Here is a 16,185-nt window from a genome sequence, read left to right as displayed (position 1 = left end):
GACTCTTTGTGCTGATCTGCAGGTTAGACCCCAAGAGTCTAGCTAGTTCCTGAGTTGCCTACTTCCCTCTGCAAGTTCTTAGTACTGAGTTATTCCCAAGTCAGTCTTCCAGGAGACATAGCTCTCCTTTCTAACACTGGTATCTACCTTTGGCCACAAATTGTAGCTTTTCCTTCCGTTGTTCAGAGTCTAAGTTGCCTATTCCTGCTTGTATCTACCTACAGCTCTCCTTTGCCTTCTGGGTGAATTCTCAGCTCCTTGGCCCCACCTTGTAAGTCTCCTGGTGGATGATTCTCTCTCCACCTCTCTCGACCAGCTTCTGCACCTGAGGCCTCAGTCATGAGAGTCACTCAGGGTCTCCAGCAACACGGCTCTCATAGCACGCCCAGAATATCCTTCCCTCTCCTGTAATCAGCTCCAGGGGCCTCCCTGATTGCTCGCCCTGTTCCCTTCCAGATGCTAAAACCCCCACACTGTCCTTCAGCAAATGGTTATAAGCTCAACATCATACTGTACAACCTGTCTTCTATCTGTCAGGCAAAACTTGTTGCCTCAATAATCAGGCACAGAATGAGGCACACTGGAGGCGCAACCCACCCTCCACAATGCTGGGTGGTAGGTCCGGAGCTCACTCTCTCACTTTGGCCACAGAAGCAAAGCTGTGGCCCCCAAAGGTAGTGCAGAAACAATGGGCACCTTGTGGGAAGAGGCCTGGCCTGGGCTGCTAGAAACACATGGATTTGTAAAGGCAAAGAACATCTATCAATAATAACAACATCCCAGTGCTACCTGTGCAGCAGGTAGTGACGTTCGAACTTCGTACTTCATACTTGCTGGGTAGATGTTCTACCACTTGAGCAACACCTTGAGATTGATTCTTACTTTTTGCCCAGGGCTGGCTGGAACTGCAATCCTCTTATTTCTGCTTTCCACCATAGCTGAGATTACAGTACTCACCACCACACCCAGCTATTGGTGGAATTGGAGTCATACAGTGTTCAGGCTGGCCCCAGTGATCCTCCCAATCTCTACCTCCCAAGTAGCTAGGATTACAGGTGTGGGACACCATACCCAGACGTCAGGAATTTGCTTTAACAGATGTTGAATCAGCTATATTCTTAAAACAACACAATAAGGGAGGATCTTTTGATATCTCCGGTTTATGAATGAGGAAACTGAAGCCCAGAAAGTTTTAGTAACTCTCAAGTTACATAGTAAGTGGCAGAGCGAGACACAGTGTACCTATCAACTGCCTTATAATGTTATCCCTCAGGAAAGGCAGGTGTTGTGGGGGAGGGGCAGGGACTGGGGGGCAGGATGGTATAAACATCAGTGGCTGTTCTGTGGGCCAGGAGCTTGTGTGAAATGCTGAAGATATATAGCAAATGTTGATGAAATACAGTTGAGCTGACCTCAAGAGTTTTGCCTACATCTTAGGCCTTGGGCAGGCATAGAGGGGTTGCTGCTGCTAGATGATGGATAGGGTGGAGACCTAGTGAAGGAGGTTGGCATCTATCTGAGCAACAGGAAACGGGTGCTGGAGCATAGAACATTTGGATGCTCAAATGTTGCTACCTGCAACCTGGGACAGAAAGACAGGATACCAGAGCGGAAGAAATGAGAAAAGACAAAGAGACAGACAGACAGACAGACAGACAGATAGACAGAGACAGAGGCAGAGAGAAACAGAGAGAGAGAGAGAGAGAGAGAGAGTAAAGAAAGTGGGAATTCAATGAAGATTCAAAGGGGATTCACTGCTCACTGGCTTCTGAACCCCGAGTTCCTGTTAGCAAGCTTATATGAGATCTAGTTTATGCACATAGTGATAATTGACTCCCGTATTGGTAGAGAGCAGAGGGAAGTGGTAAACATTTAACAATAATACATTCATTTATTTGTAGGATCCAAACCACTCTAACTTAAACCATTACAGTAACTTACACATTTGTTTTGCCTTGTCTGTTTGTCCTTTTGGGTCCAGTTCTCAGCCTTCTGAGTGGTGACCAGGCAGCATTCCAACCTCTTACCCCTTTCCCAGTCTCACAGCTCAGCCTCAGGGTTCCCTACACTCAAAGTCTAGGATCAAGTGGGTAATTTCACCATCGTATGCGATCATGGCTGACTAATATTTCTTGGCTTCTCTCCAGTTCTCTCAACTCATCAAGATCTTCCATTCCCTGGGTCCTGAGAAGTTCCCACTCGTAGAACAGACATTTTTCCCCAACCACAAGCCAATGGTGAGTGGCCTTTTCTTCATGCTTATTTTCATGCTGTGGAATGAACACAGGTATCCGTGTCCTGAGTCTCTGGCCAGAGCAAGTGGGTTCCAGGGTCACTCTCGGAACACATGGACTCTAAGGTAGAGTCTTCAAATCTGGTGGTAATAACTGGCTTTCTGAGGGGAAGAGTTCATCTCCAGGGGGAATTCAGGCAGCAGGTCAAATGGCAAAGGTAGATGGCATTCTGTGAGACTTTGGGAACTGACAACAAATCAGGGGACAATTTGAGCTGCCATGTTGAAACTCTAGGTTGATGATCAAGGAAAAAGATGTTTCCATATTGTTTTACTTGGGTCTCATCTGGGTCTTGGTTTTAATTCATATTTAATAATAAAAAAAACCCAGTAACATTGTATTTGCACTGATTGTTGGATGGCTATTTCCTTATGTGTTCTTTTTACTTGCCAGCTTGTGACTATGCCCGAGATTGCCCCTGAAAGGCGTCTGGAAAGCTGAGCTCAGAGTATGTGATCTTTGCCTTCTGTTTGGAAAGGGCTTGGGCCGAGCAGGTCCATACAGTGTTGAGGGATAGAGAGTTCTCTGGAGATAGCCAGAAGTTGGGTAGAAGAGTTAGGAGCAGTTGGCAGCCGCTTACAGTCATGATTGATAGACCTCTTGAACTCATTAGAGGAATCAAAAGGCTATGGTCCTAGACTTGGCATTGCAGGAGATATACATCTTGGGGGAACAACATAATGAATATGGTATCTGAGACTCCTGCTGGGGTCTGTAGCCTGAATTTTAAATCACAGGCTCAGGCTGCTGAGCTAGACAGCCCTGTTTGGAAACTCAGCCAGTACAACTGTAGGCTCCAGATGGGAGCTACCTTGCCAGGTGGAAGTTCCCACTGATCACCTTTCTCCTGTATCTGATCAAGGTAGAGCCACAAAACCTGAGTTATTGCTGGTTTGGCACCAGACAGGCACACATGAAACCCAGCACCTTCCACTAAAATGTGAATAAAATGGAGAAAACTTGAGATGATTATCTCCATCCAGCCTGAGTTAGAGACCCAGCTCTGTCTCTACTTTCTAGGTCTCAAACAATGTCTTCACTCCAGGAGTCACGCTCTCCTCAAGGTTGTTGAGATTTCATGTGGTCAGGTGTCTGGCATAGGATGGGTACTCAGATACTCAACGCAAATGACCTTCCAAACAGGAGCACAACACATAATCTGGAACATCGTCACTAAAGGACTGGGGTGGGAGGGCTGACATTTGCTATGAGTGATCTGCAGTGGAGGCAGCCCACTGGGTGAACACCTGGCTGTATGTGCTGGGGTGGGGGGGAGGCTCATCAGTTGTCATGACAACACAAGGAGTTCTTGGCATTCCCAACCAGGCTGAGCTACCCTGGGAATTTAAGGCTGGCCATTGCCACCAAATACCACTGCATACAGGCCTCCCTTCCCCCTCTACCAGGGTGCAAGTCTCAGGAAGAACACAAGAAAGTCTGATTCCGACCCTAGGAAATCAGATAAGAGATCCAGATGTGTCAGGACCAGGGAAAATTCTGGTAATAAAATCAGGGAATAAAGTTGGGGCTGCATCAGCATCCATGAAGAAATCATAGACACTGCTCCTGAAATTCTTCCCCCCAAAGTAGCGGGCGTATGCTGTAGCTATGAGTGGAGGAGAGAGTATGCATGGGTCTAGAACACAGAATGCAGGGCCTAGAACGCAAGCAGGACAGTCTTCCAAGGCCCCCTGGTGTCCACCGAACCCGCACAGGCAGTCAACAAGGCACGAGGCAAGAGGTGTTGTGTGATAGAAATAAAACCACTTTACTGCTTAGAATAAAGGACACACTATAAAAAGTGAACATTATGCAACATTACAAGACAATATACATTCACGGAATATAAAATTCATAAATAACATGGAGGAAAACTGTAAACAGTGCTACAAAATTTAGCAACAAATACATTCCTTCCAGACAGGGTTTTCTCTGGTTGGTTTCTCTCCATCACTTCCGGGTTTCCACACAGCAGACTGGGTAAAGGGAAAGGTGGAGCATGGGAGAATCTAAGAAGCCCCCTGCCTCAGAGCAAAAGCATCGCTAAGTTCCTTCCCTCTTCTAACCCCCAAAGATCCAACAGGGGGGCTGTTGAGAGCCATTTCCCCTACCATGTCCCATTTTGTTGTGCTTTTGCCATTAGATTATTTTTTTGAATAGTGTTTCTCTCAAATACCAATAACCTAGAGATTTTTAAAAAAAAACTTTAGGCAGCCAGGAGCCAAACACTTGGGTGCCATCTTGGGTGGGGGGGGGGGGGGATAATCTACATCGTTATCATGCCCAACATGAAAAGGCTGGTGCAGGAAAGGGATAAGCATTCTCTCCTGGGGAGGCCACAGTATCTCCTAGACAGAGCTATTTCAAAAAAGTCACGTGTTTCCTTTGTGGTTAAAGAATGATTGACAGGGGAAATGGAGATATCCTGGGCTGTCATTCATTCAGTCATCATAAGGCAAGGCAGAGATTGCTTGAGAGGGGTAAAGATCAGGGGAGTTCCCATAGCAGAGCGCTGGTCTGGGAGAGAAGAGCCTGGACATAGAGTTCCCTTGATGGGAAAGCAGAACTGATGCCCAGAGAACGCAGAAAAGAACTTGAAATCAAAGAGTTTCCAAGGGCCTGGACTCTGGGGCAAAAATATGGCTTCTCAAATGAGTGGGTTAAAGGACTTGGAGAGGGAGAGGGGACAAGGGTTGATGGTGGAGGATGGCCCAGGACTATACGTGATACAAAGCAAGGACATGAGTATGTTCTTTATTTTCCCCCTCTCTCCTTTCTACTCAGGGAACCCATGGGATTCAGATAGGAAGGAGGCTTCTTTGTGAGTTCTAACTCCCCAATTTGCCAGCCTAGCTGCCTGCCCGCATAGAAGTACTTTACTGTCTATTCCACTGTAGAATTTGATTCAGGAAAATGGTGGCATGTGGGTTTCTTTTTCTTTCTTACTTTTTCAGACACACTGTACACATATTACAGCCTACACATGACATAAGATTTAGCAAAATAAAACATTCACGATAGGGTTGAAATACAGAGGTGTCTCGGCTACAGAAATGACTTTACATTATACAGTAAATGAACAGAGGAAATAAACAACGCTATAGCTTATAGAAAGCTCCAAACCACCCTCTGACCATAGCAATTTGCAAAAGACCTTTTGTAGCCCGGGACATCCTCTCAGGGCCTTGCTGGTGGGGCTATGGTTCTGCCAGTTGATTTACGCTGCAGAGAAACTTCAGGGGTCTCGTGTTCAGGCCTTACCCTGAGTCCCCCTTCGTGGGAGTGGGGGTGACCACACCAGGGACCAAGAAGGGCCAATTGCCTGGCTGAAGACACTCTGGGGGCACTGGCAGAAGGCGTTCATGTAGGTTGGACTAGGAGCTTGAGCTCCACCTTGCAAAACTTTTGGGATTGAAATCGTGATCGTCCTAAACACCAAGTCTGAGGAACACCAAATATCTTAGAAGCATTGGCTTGCTGGCCTCAACTCCTCCGCTTCTACAGCTTCATGGAGAAGGCCACACCTCCCATCCTCCTTTGCCAAACGGCGGGAGCACAGGAGACAGTTGCACAGTAGTGAAGTCGATCGCAAGGAAACCCAACCCCTACACTGTCTTCCTGCTGTGGGGTCCTGCCAAACCTCTTGCCTGGACATTGTGTGTGAGAGACATACTACATCTTGTTGTCTGCCTTTTCTTCTCCCCTACTCTTGTTTCAGTTGGTAGCTCTGTTTCCTAAAGTGGAATGAATTGAAGATACAAATACTAATAGAGGATAAATACCCATAATCTGAAGGAAAAAAAAAACAAAAACAAAAAAGAGACAGTCATCACCTTCAATGTCGCCATCCTGTCACCCCCCACAACTCTGTAAAATACACGTGATCCCCTACTCTCCACAGCTCACATTTGACACTAAAACTTAAAATAATTTTATTTAATAGGAGAATTTATATTATAGTTTTATTTCCAAAAAAATACAACAAAAACCCTACAGCTGATGGCACAGCCAGGCTTCCCCAGGGACCTCCCATAGTAATTCCATGAACTGAGGACCCCAGGAGGTGGCAGTTACCCACCAATGAACTGGAGGAGGACAGCAGACTGTCCCCAAGCCCAGGAGAGGTGGCCATCGAGCCAAGGCAGGACACTTGGCTGTCCGTCTTTGTGTGAAGACCTCTGACCACCTGCCACCTGCCAGACAGTAAGGCAGTGAAGTGAAGACCCTCCCCCAAACAGGAAGCAAGAGGAAAAGAAAAGGCTAGAGGTCAGATGACCCCAGTTATAGGGAAAAAGAGGGTGTTCAGAATTTCAAATTTTAATTAAAATGAAAAAAAAAGTCAACTTGGAATGTCATGATTTTCTTCAAACAAGCAACAACAGCAAAAGAGAAGCAATTAAACTATTGGCATATTTAACAGTATTGAATAGAATTCTGTGTCCTGTAAAAAAAAAAAATTAGCTTATATCCTCGTGTGGGTATATGCAAATGTGTATACAAACACATTCCCCCTAGATGAGCTAAATGCTACCTTGGGAAAAAAAAAAAAGTATTTGCTACCCAGATCTACTTGGCTATATCTGTGGATAGTGTACAGTATGTGCATTTCTCCAATTTACATACAGGCAAACTCCCAGCCAAACCTCCCCCAGCAGCTTTCCCAAGGACCACAATGTCTTATGGGAGGCAGGGAGAGGAGAGAGATTTGTCTTAGCCCTTCACCTGAGTTTTTGAACAGACAGGCAAGTTGCCTGCTGATCTCAGGCAGATGTTTAAGTCTTTATCAACACAGAAAGCTCTGGCCAGGCTACTTTGCTCTAGACTCAGAAACATCTGGCCAACTCAAGCCTCACGGGGCTGGAGGAACTGTGCATGTCTTTTGAGACCTACTCCCACTGTCTGTTCCTTTGCTCGCCTCGCTCTGTTGCACATAGACAGACAGTCTGGTCAGGATATGCAATCGCATCTCCTCTGCAAATAAGACCTTCTGCGTACCTCAAGCCTATCTGCTGGGTGCCTGCTCCTGACTGATCCAGAAACAGTTTGGCCTTCTGGCAACTTCCTCATCTATGACCTTTGTGTACTCGGGTGCAGGAGAAAGGTGAGGGATGGAGGGAGGTCTGGGGAGATGGCCAAATGGGGAAGAAGAAGGAAGAGTAGTGATTACAATGCCCAAATGGGTTAGATTTTTCGATTTTTGTTTTCCTAAAAAAATATAGATTATATATCATGAAGAAAGGGAGTATACATTCCTCATTCCTTCTGGTATGGCACCAGAAATTCCCAGGTGAAAATGGATAATGTCAAAACCAAAAAGAAAGGGTTAGGGGGTATGGAGTAGGAGGTGTGTGTATGTGGGGGTGGGGGGGACCGGGAAGATAGCTCCAAATCAATTCCATAATCAACATAGGCTTTTCTTTAAGTGTTCCAAGTGCTAAATTTGCAAGAAAACAGGCACTAATTTCACTGTCATCATCTGGGAAGAGTTAGTGTCCAAGGGATGCTCAGCGGGAAGGGAGAGAGGTGAGACAGGGCAGGTTCTGGGCTCAGGGGTCTGTGGCATTGATGATGCTCTTGTCCGGGGGGGCCCATCCTCGGTACCAGCTGCAGTAACCACCCTTCTGCCGGATGCAGGCATAGTGTTTGGACTGGTAGCCAGGGTAACCGAAATTGGAGAGCATGTCGGTCCAGAGACACTCGTTCTTGGAGGTTACAAAGCAAGGCAGGTAATAGCAGGACTTGATCTGCAAAAGATCATAAGCAATAGTTGGTGGCTGCTGCCATATTGGTCCCATTCTAGGTTCAGATCTTGGGGTGACTTCAGGGGAGTGTCCAACCACAATAAGCCTTCAACCATAATCATAGAAATAACCCTAACTCACGCTGTTGAACATAGGCTCTGCTCTATCCACTGTGTTATCTGCATCATTCCCCTTATCTCTCCTTACATGTTTATTTCCCTATGAAAGGCTCTGTCTGGAAGCTTTAGTAATTCACTCCAGATCACATGTCCAGAAAGTAACAGATTGGATGACAGGAAAGGAGTCTTCAGCTGTGAGTTGGAAATCAGACTCAGCAAGCTATTGAACCTACGGGCTAGTTCCTTAAAATCTCTGAGCTGCTAGTTCCACCTGGGAATAGTAGTAATTAAACCATACGTGATTGTTTAAGGACTGAGACTGAGGAAGAGTGGCCCATGGCAGGGAGGCATACCTGGGCCCTAAACTTGGGTAAAAACCTGGGCCTGGTAGGTGAGACCTCTGTCAGCAGCCTAGGCTAGCCTGTCCACCTGGGGAGAATCAACTGTCCTTGGCAGGACCTGTCAGCATAAGGATCCTACCCTTGCTGTAACCTTGAACTTCCGCTAAGGGAAGGGACACTGAAGAGTCCTTGTGTCCAGCCGCTGCCATCATCAAGATGGAAGATTATGGTACCAAGGCATCCCCTCTTCCCCAGCCTGGAGTAACATTCTTTACTGTGCCTGTACCCCACAGCCAGCACAACAGGATCTGATGGCTCTGGGACAGCCCCTTGCCCTCCACTCCCCCGGGGGCTGGGGGGAGGGGGGAGGGCTCACCTTGCAGTTGCAGCCCAAGTGGTAGCGATAGTTCAGCCCCTTGCGCTGAGAGAGAGTGAGCTGGTCCCACCGCTCCACGAAGTTGCACAGCCCAGTGTACACCTTGCCATCGTAGACACGGCCTGGAGGGGGACAGGAGGCGAGGGGTCACGCATTCTGTCAGAAGTCTAAAAGGGTTTTTTGCTGACCCCGCTGTTGGAGGCCCCTCTCCCCAACACCTTTAGGATGAGGGTGACCTCATTTCCTGGATGATAATGAAGCTTGAAATATTCAGCGATTTGTAGTTGCTAAACTTCTCATTAAGTTCCAAAGCCAGGACTGAGGACCAATTCTTGGCTCTTCTTCTAATGTTTTAGTTTTAGTTTGTTTTTTTTTCTATACTGATTGCCTAAAGGTGGAGAATTCTTAAATACAGACCAAACAAGTTGACCACAGGGTGGAGCAGAACCACCGGTCCCTTTTCATTCAGAGCTCCACTGTATGTCTGTCCTGGTTAAAGCCAATAGCCAGCCTTAGTGTGCCCCTCCCCCCAACTCCCAGTGGATGGCGGCTATCCTTGGGGTCACTGCTAAGCTACCTAGGCTGGCCTATCAGGTGTGGGAGCCCTGTTACCTGGAACTTCAGTGCTAGAGTCAGCTATTACCTGTCAGCAGGTACTGGTACTTGTTGACCTCCAGCTTAAGGCCACAGAGACTTTCGGAGGCTTCTGTGTGGATGTACTGCACATGGGGCATCTTGGTGAAGCCCCGGTACATCTGTGAACAGAAAGAATATCATGAGAGGACGCCCTAAAAGCATCTTGCCATGTAGTTGCTTGGGATCCGGTTCCCCTAATCAGGCAACTAAGCACCCTGGGGCTCTTCGTCTGCCCTCCTCCGCCCCCGAGGAGACCACCTGACCACCTTTCCCACACACAGGCTGGTGACTTGCAGAGAGATGTTCTTTCTGTCCAGCTGGACACACCTCCTCCTCCTCCTCATCCAGCGGCTCCACAGCCCTCGTCCATGCATGCATTTCCCAAACCTCAACGCCTTGGCAGGAGTCCAAAGAAACTACCAGGAAAGACTTCTCCACTTGAGGTCTAAGAGGACAGCCAGAGAGCTGACCTTCCTTTGCATGGCGTCTCTGACACCTGCCATTGACACAGATCCTTACTTATAGCTTCCTCAGGAGAGCCAGAAGAACCCATTTTGCATATGACGGCTCTGATAGAAATTGTATTTGGTGAGCAAAGGGTGAATTCGGACAAGCATCCTCTGTGTGTTTTCCTTCCTGAGCATCTGGTGAAGGAATGAGGTTTCTTCGGCCCAGAGGAAGCACGCAAACATGGATACAACATTCAAAGACGTCAAACTTAATAGTTACACAGTTGAACCATGGGAAATTGCTGATCCTTGGTCCTTTTTATCTCCCACATAATCAGTACAGTGGCTCTCAAGGGAGAGGTAAGGCTAACTCCTGAGGAACATTTGGGGATGATTGAAGTTTGTTTGTTTGCGTGTGTTTTTTGGTTCTCTGTTGGATGGATGAGAGTAGGAATGTTACTAAACATCCTATAATATACAGAACAGCTCTAAAGGCTAGTAGTTCCAAGGCTAGAAGACTGCTGTATATGAGCCCCTAAATTCCCTATAAGGTAAGAACTACAGAGCCCATTTTACAGGTGTGGAATCAGAGCCATAAGGCAGGTTGAGAGACGGCAGGTTGCATGGCCATGCTGTTGGTGAACATCAGTGCAAAGTTTCCAAGTGGAGGAATCCACAGTCCAGGCTTTTAGCTGCCATCCCACATCTTACCCATCTTTCCTGGGGCACCAGAAGCTTAGGACCAAGGGCTCAGTTGTAGCAAATTTCTGTTTATGGCTCTGCGGCTATTTTATCTGCATGTGACAAGAGTCCCTGGTGTGAATGTCCCAGAGGCTGAATCCATTTGGTGGTTTCAGGTCAAGTCTGCCAGTGTCCCACAACCCCTGGCCTGCCGAGGCCACGGTGTTAACTGTGTGAGTGGGGGCGGGTGGAGTGGGACGCCCGCCAGGCATGGTCCAATCCCATTACCCCTCCAATTCTCAGAGCAAGCACACAGGCCCTGGATGGCTGCTGGTCACTGGGCCTGTCCCAAGGGTTTACAGCAGGACAATACCCCTACTTTAGTTCCTGGCATGCGTTATTAATTTGCTTATGGTAATTAATACAAAGCCAGACATCACCTCATTGGTGCCTCATGAATGCCTCCTGTTCAGTCTGATGGGCTGTTTTTATTCCTCTTTAGCAGTGACTGGCTGGCGGGGGTAGGTGGTCCTCAAGGATCTTTACTATGAAGTTGTTTGTTGGCCTTACAACTGGGAGCCTCTGCCTTGGTTAAGGGGTGCGCTGTATAATGGATTCCGATGGTTTTCTGAGCCCTCTTCTCTGGTGCTCACCAAGAGAACAAGGAAACAATGGAGTTGGACTTTGCCAACTGCTGCCCACATTTGGGGTTCAGTGATGCTACAGGGAAGCAGGGCTGTGTCAACGTTTGCACCGGAGAAATGTTTTCTTTATTTTGTGGTACCGTGATTTGAACTCAGGTCCTTGTGCTTACTTTGCAAACATTCTACCACACCTCCAGTCCTTCTGCACAAGATAATACCTTGTGCTAGCTTTCTCTGACCCCCTACCGTAGGGCGGTACCACCATAACGAGCTATCAGCAGAACTTTGGATACATTACCAGTGGTGGAATCTGACCCCCAGTGCTGCATGGTAGGGGTCATTGTGGAAGGCAACACTATGATAATAAAGGTAGATCTGATTCAGGGATGTGTCTTCTCCTTGATCTCATTTATGGATCCTGAAACTATCTTATGTCTGCAATCATAGAGAGCTAGAGAACTGACTTTGAGAAAGTGAGGAGGCCAGGAATAGGCTCATCATGTCCTAAAATCAGGGAATCACAGCTCAGATAAGAAAGGATGCTAAAGTCACTTAAGCTAAGCGATGCCACAGAGGACACTGGTAAATGCAGGTTCTAGAGAACAACAAGAGTTTGAATCTTGTGTCTCAGTCACTTATTAGCTGCTTGGAGAGTTATTGAACCTTGTCTGTTTAGCTTCCTCATCTGCAAAACATGGCCAAGTATGTACTTCACAGAGTGGTTTTTGAAAATCAAATGACTTAGAATGTCACTTAGCATGAGACATCCAGTAAAAATTAGCTTACTGCTAGATGTTAATAGCTCACACCTATAATCCTAGCTATTCAGGAAGCTGAGCTATTATGATCACAATTCTAAACCCGCCCAGATAGACAAATCCAAGAGACTCTTAGCTGGAATTAACCAGCAAAAAGCAGGAGGTCGAGATATGTCTCAAGTGATAGAATGCTGTCCTTGAGCCAAAATGTCAAATGAGACCATTAGGCCCTCATGTCAAGCCTCAAAACTAGCACTTAGAAAAAAAATTAACTTAAAACCAACTATACCAAAGTTCAGAAGAAGACGAGCACAGTCTAGTGTCTTTGCCTATCTCATCTTTCGGCAGAAATAGTGTTAAACCAATTCAGAACCGCAGACAGAAGCAGCTGCACTCTTGGTAGTATCCAAATCAAGTGCCAAGAAGTCCGCGTCCCTTGCGGGGGGAAGGGACAGCTCATGTATGAGGTCTCTCAGTCTAATGAAATTGCCTGGCCTTCACTCAACATGGATAGCATGAAGGGCCACCTGGATATCAGATGTTCCTGGCTTGTCTGCCAGAGGTGAGCACTGTGCTGGATGCTGGTTTACATCACAAACACGTTTAAAACCACGACTCACTCTGATTTACAGGCTGAGTGACTGAGGTCTGGAGACACGTGGTACCTCATTGGGATGCCATATGCACAGTGCTGCCCTAAGGGTGACTGTCTAGCAGAGAGAGCCTGTGAAAACGCAGTCAGTCCTTGCAGAGGGTCAGATAGGCGTCTTGAACTGTGACTCTCAAGCACTAAGCAAAGGAGGCTGGTCCCTGAGGGCTGAGGTCAGAGAGGCTTCAGCTGGAGCCTCTCCGACACACACCCCGCTGTTGTTGCTTTTGCTTCTTTGGAGCCAAGGGGACAGGCGTTCCGACTGCCCAGCACATGCACGTCCTGCTCACAGTCAGGACATGCAAAGCACATGACCAGCCCATGTCCCCTGTGACCCTCCTGGGACCAGTTAGGACATAATGTCCCCCATACACGCTGTCCCCTGCGGTCTGCCTGAGAGCATGTCTCTTCACAAACAACAGCTCTTGGCAAAGTGGACTGCTTTCCCATAGTCCTGATAGGAGATAAGGCCTCCGCAGAATGACTTATGGCCAGTTCTGGAAACTTCCACCTTTCCAACTCACTAATCTCCAAGTGAGGGGTCACAGTCAGCTCCTGCAGCATTCTAGCAGCCCCAGTCTCCTCAGCCACACCTCCACGGGTCTCTCCAGTACCGAGGGCATGCCTAAACAAAGGATGCGAGGTTGTGTGGTTGACAGACCAGTCTGCTGGCCTATTATCAGAGATTGGCCAGGCTAGGATCCCACGTTCAGTCCTGCTGAAAGGGGGCCCTGCCTTTCCCCTATCTGATGGCCCTGACCTGGTATAGACCAATCCACAAAAACAAGTCTCCCTGGGGACCTGTGCCAACCTCACCCCGGTGGCACATTAAGAGCTACCAGCTAGATCACACACCAACAAACCAAAGTTGACCTCTGGTTGTTGCCTGAGAGAGTTAGATACAAAGGGGTGAGGGTACCCCCCCCACCCAAACTAGGTGGGAATGACTTGTGGGCTCTACTGCCCACTGCTCTGTTAGCTCCTTGTCCTCTACTCTGAGGTTAAGGCCCTGTAGCTTTGCTCCTGTTTGCCACTTTCTAGCCCTGCATTCTCGATTGTTACATAACCTTCCGAGTGCCTTATAGTGGTGTTCCCCATTAAGGAGACTTGCACTAGTTGCTGTGAGGCTGATCTGTGCAAAGGCTTACCCGTCTGTCTGGCACAGAGCAAATGCTCAATGCACGTTATTTGCTCCTAGTTCTATATTGAGACAAGTGTTACCTTTCTATTCCCAGTTCATAGCCCAGTGCTACGCATAGAGAAAGCGGGAGGGGGATGGAGGTAGACGGAGGAGGGCCTCTGACTTGTGTCTCTGGATAGGAAGGTACCAACCAGCCAGGCGCCAGTGGCTCATGCCTGTAATCCTAGCTACTCAGGAGGCTGAGATCTGAGGATCACAGTTCAAAGCCAGCCCAAGCAGGAAAGTCCGTGAGACTCTTATCTCCAATAAACCACTAGAAAACCAGAAGTGGTGCTGTGGCTCAAGCGGTAGAGTGCTCGCCTTGAGCTGAAGAGCTCAGGGACAGCGCCCAGGCCCAGAGTTCAAGCCCCATGACCGACCAAAAAAAAAAAGAAAGGTACCAACCAGTTTTGAAGGTCAGAACATCAGGGCAGCAGAAGAGTCAGGGTTCATAAAAGACATTAGATATGGTGAATGAGTAAAACAAGATGGCAGGCAGATCTGGGGGAGTCATGTAAAGAATAAACAGTATTGGGAAGGGACCCCCCTACCTCAACTTGGGAACAAATCTGCCTTTAATTAAGTGTATGATTCTGAGCAGATCATTATTCCCTTTGAGCCTCTAAGCAAGTAAAACAAAGAGTTTTACATCTGATGTCCAGCATGCTGATACCACGAACCTAGACCACAGAGGACGAATGGAGAACCTGAGCCTGTCAGACTGCAGCTGGTGTTGTCCTAGGCTAAGGGAGGAACATATGGTACCTGTCCTCTAAACAAGGCCAACCACTGCAGTGACAGTAGCCGGGGGTAACAGGACACTGCCCACAGGAAGGGCCACTACCCCTCCCTTCTCCCCCCCCCCCCCAGGCCCCAAGGTGGAGGGAAGCTAAGCTGGCTTAGTAGGAATTCCTGCCTCCCAGCTGTTCCTCCCAGCTCCCTGCTGGCCACCAAGCCTCCAAGAGTGAGGACTGTGGCACAGCAGGCCGGCGGGCGGGCCGGCGGGGCTGGCTGTGTTTTCACAGCCTCTGCTTTGGTCTAATGCTCTAGCATTCCTTCCCCTCCGCCAGAGGTTGCAAAGTGGGTTGGGGGGGGAAGGGTTGTTATTGCTCTTGTTGGTCCTCCGCCTCCGCCCACTCTCCTCTCCCCAGGGCTGTCTGAAGACCTAAGCTGGTCTCATGATCATACTCAGGCAGCCAAGGGCAACTAGCCAGGGCCGACTCTGGATATTACATAACCAGAAGGCTGTGGATATTTCCAAAATTGAATCCAAAGCAACAGGTTCCACAAAAAAATTAGTCCATCTAACCACAGGCCTCAGGACAGGAAGCAGGCAGGAGCCTGTGGGCTACACACACACACACACACACACACACACACACACACACACACACACACACACACACACACACACACACACACACACACACACACACACACACACACACACACACACACACACACACACACACACACACACACACACACCCTGGGTGTTAAAGCTTGTCTCCTTTGGGGACAGGCGTACACACACACACACACACACCCCTGGGTGTTAAAGCTTGTCTCCTTTGGGGACAGGCGTGTGGGACTCATTCTTATCCTGCATTAGATGGGCAATCAAATCCCTGTGGCTTGCCAGTCCTGCCTTGAGGAATGGGGTGCAAATGTAAGCAATAAGCAGCAGGGCTGGCTGTTCCCAGGAATCCAGCACTTGCCATCTTCTTCTTCTTCTGATTTGTCTGCACATGTGACTCTTCTTGCTCCATCAGACTTAGTGCTAAGGTGGAGACTGGCTTCCCTAGGGGGTCCTCTGCTCCGGAACCAGAGCCTACATCTAGGGAAACACTTACAAAGGTGGGGGTGGATGGGTGGCTAAGCAAATGGAGGTGAAGCCCCAGACTTCCAGGCCGAGGCGAACATAAGTAGATCATCCCAACTGCCACCACCATTTCTGCCAGCCATTTCTGGAGCCTAGGAAAAGGCCTAGGTTAACAAGCTGCTACATCACAGTAGAACTGGGACCTGGACACAGGTTCTCTGGATTTCAAACCTGATGCTTTTTCTTAAGACCTTTTTCTTCCGCTGGATTTAATGAATATGGTTTGTAGCTAGGGTGCAGGAAGACAGAGCTGGGAAGCACGGTGAAAGGTAAGGAAATGAGGTTCCTCTGCTCAGCACAGGTTTGGTGTGACGATCTGAGTGCTGATCACCTACCATGTAGCATCAGCAACTACACTGGGATTCTGTCAATTGCAGAAAGCAGAGCCACAGCCAAAAAAGAGCAATGACTTGGCCAAGGGTTACTGACTGGGTA

The 16,185-nt window shown here is 48.2% G+C and overlaps 2 protein-coding genes across 2 annotated transcripts in view; one reads left to right on the top strand and one right to left on the bottom strand.

Annotated features, from left to right (window-relative positions):
- Syn3 (synapsin III) overlaps positions 1-16,185 on the top strand; it is a 364,727-nt gene that overhangs the window by 97,626 nt on the left and 250,916 nt on the right. Inside the window, exon 5 of the mRNA XM_042693264.1 lies at positions 2,148-2,237. Within this exon, the coding sequence (XP_042549198.1) occupies positions 2,148-2,237 (90 nt within the window). The remainder of the gene's footprint in view (positions 1-2,147; positions 2,238-16,185) is intronic.
- Positions 4,039-16,185, bottom strand: part of Timp3 (TIMP metallopeptidase inhibitor 3) — a 53,842-nt gene continuing 41,695 nt past the window's right edge. Inside the window, exons 3-5 of the mRNA XM_042693263.1 lie at positions 9,515-9,626; positions 8,872-8,993; positions 4,039-8,038 (exon numbers count right to left, since the gene is read on the bottom strand). Of these exons, the coding sequence (XP_042549197.1) occupies positions 7,841-8,038; positions 8,872-8,993; positions 9,515-9,626 (432 nt within the window). The 3' untranslated portion in view covers positions 4,039-7,840. The remainder of the gene's footprint in view (positions 8,039-8,871; positions 8,994-9,514; positions 9,627-16,185) is intronic.

The sequence above is a fragment of the Dipodomys spectabilis genome, unplaced genomic scaffold (assembly GCF_019054845.1).
Source record: "Dipodomys spectabilis isolate Male_0828 unplaced genomic scaffold, ASM1905484v1 ptg000163l, whole genome shotgun sequence".
Classification (NCBI taxonomy): domain Eukaryota; kingdom Metazoa; phylum Chordata; class Mammalia; order Rodentia; family Heteromyidae; genus Dipodomys; species Dipodomys spectabilis.
Note: the sequence above shows the minus strand (reverse complement) of the source record. Positions and strands in the feature narration are given on the sequence as shown.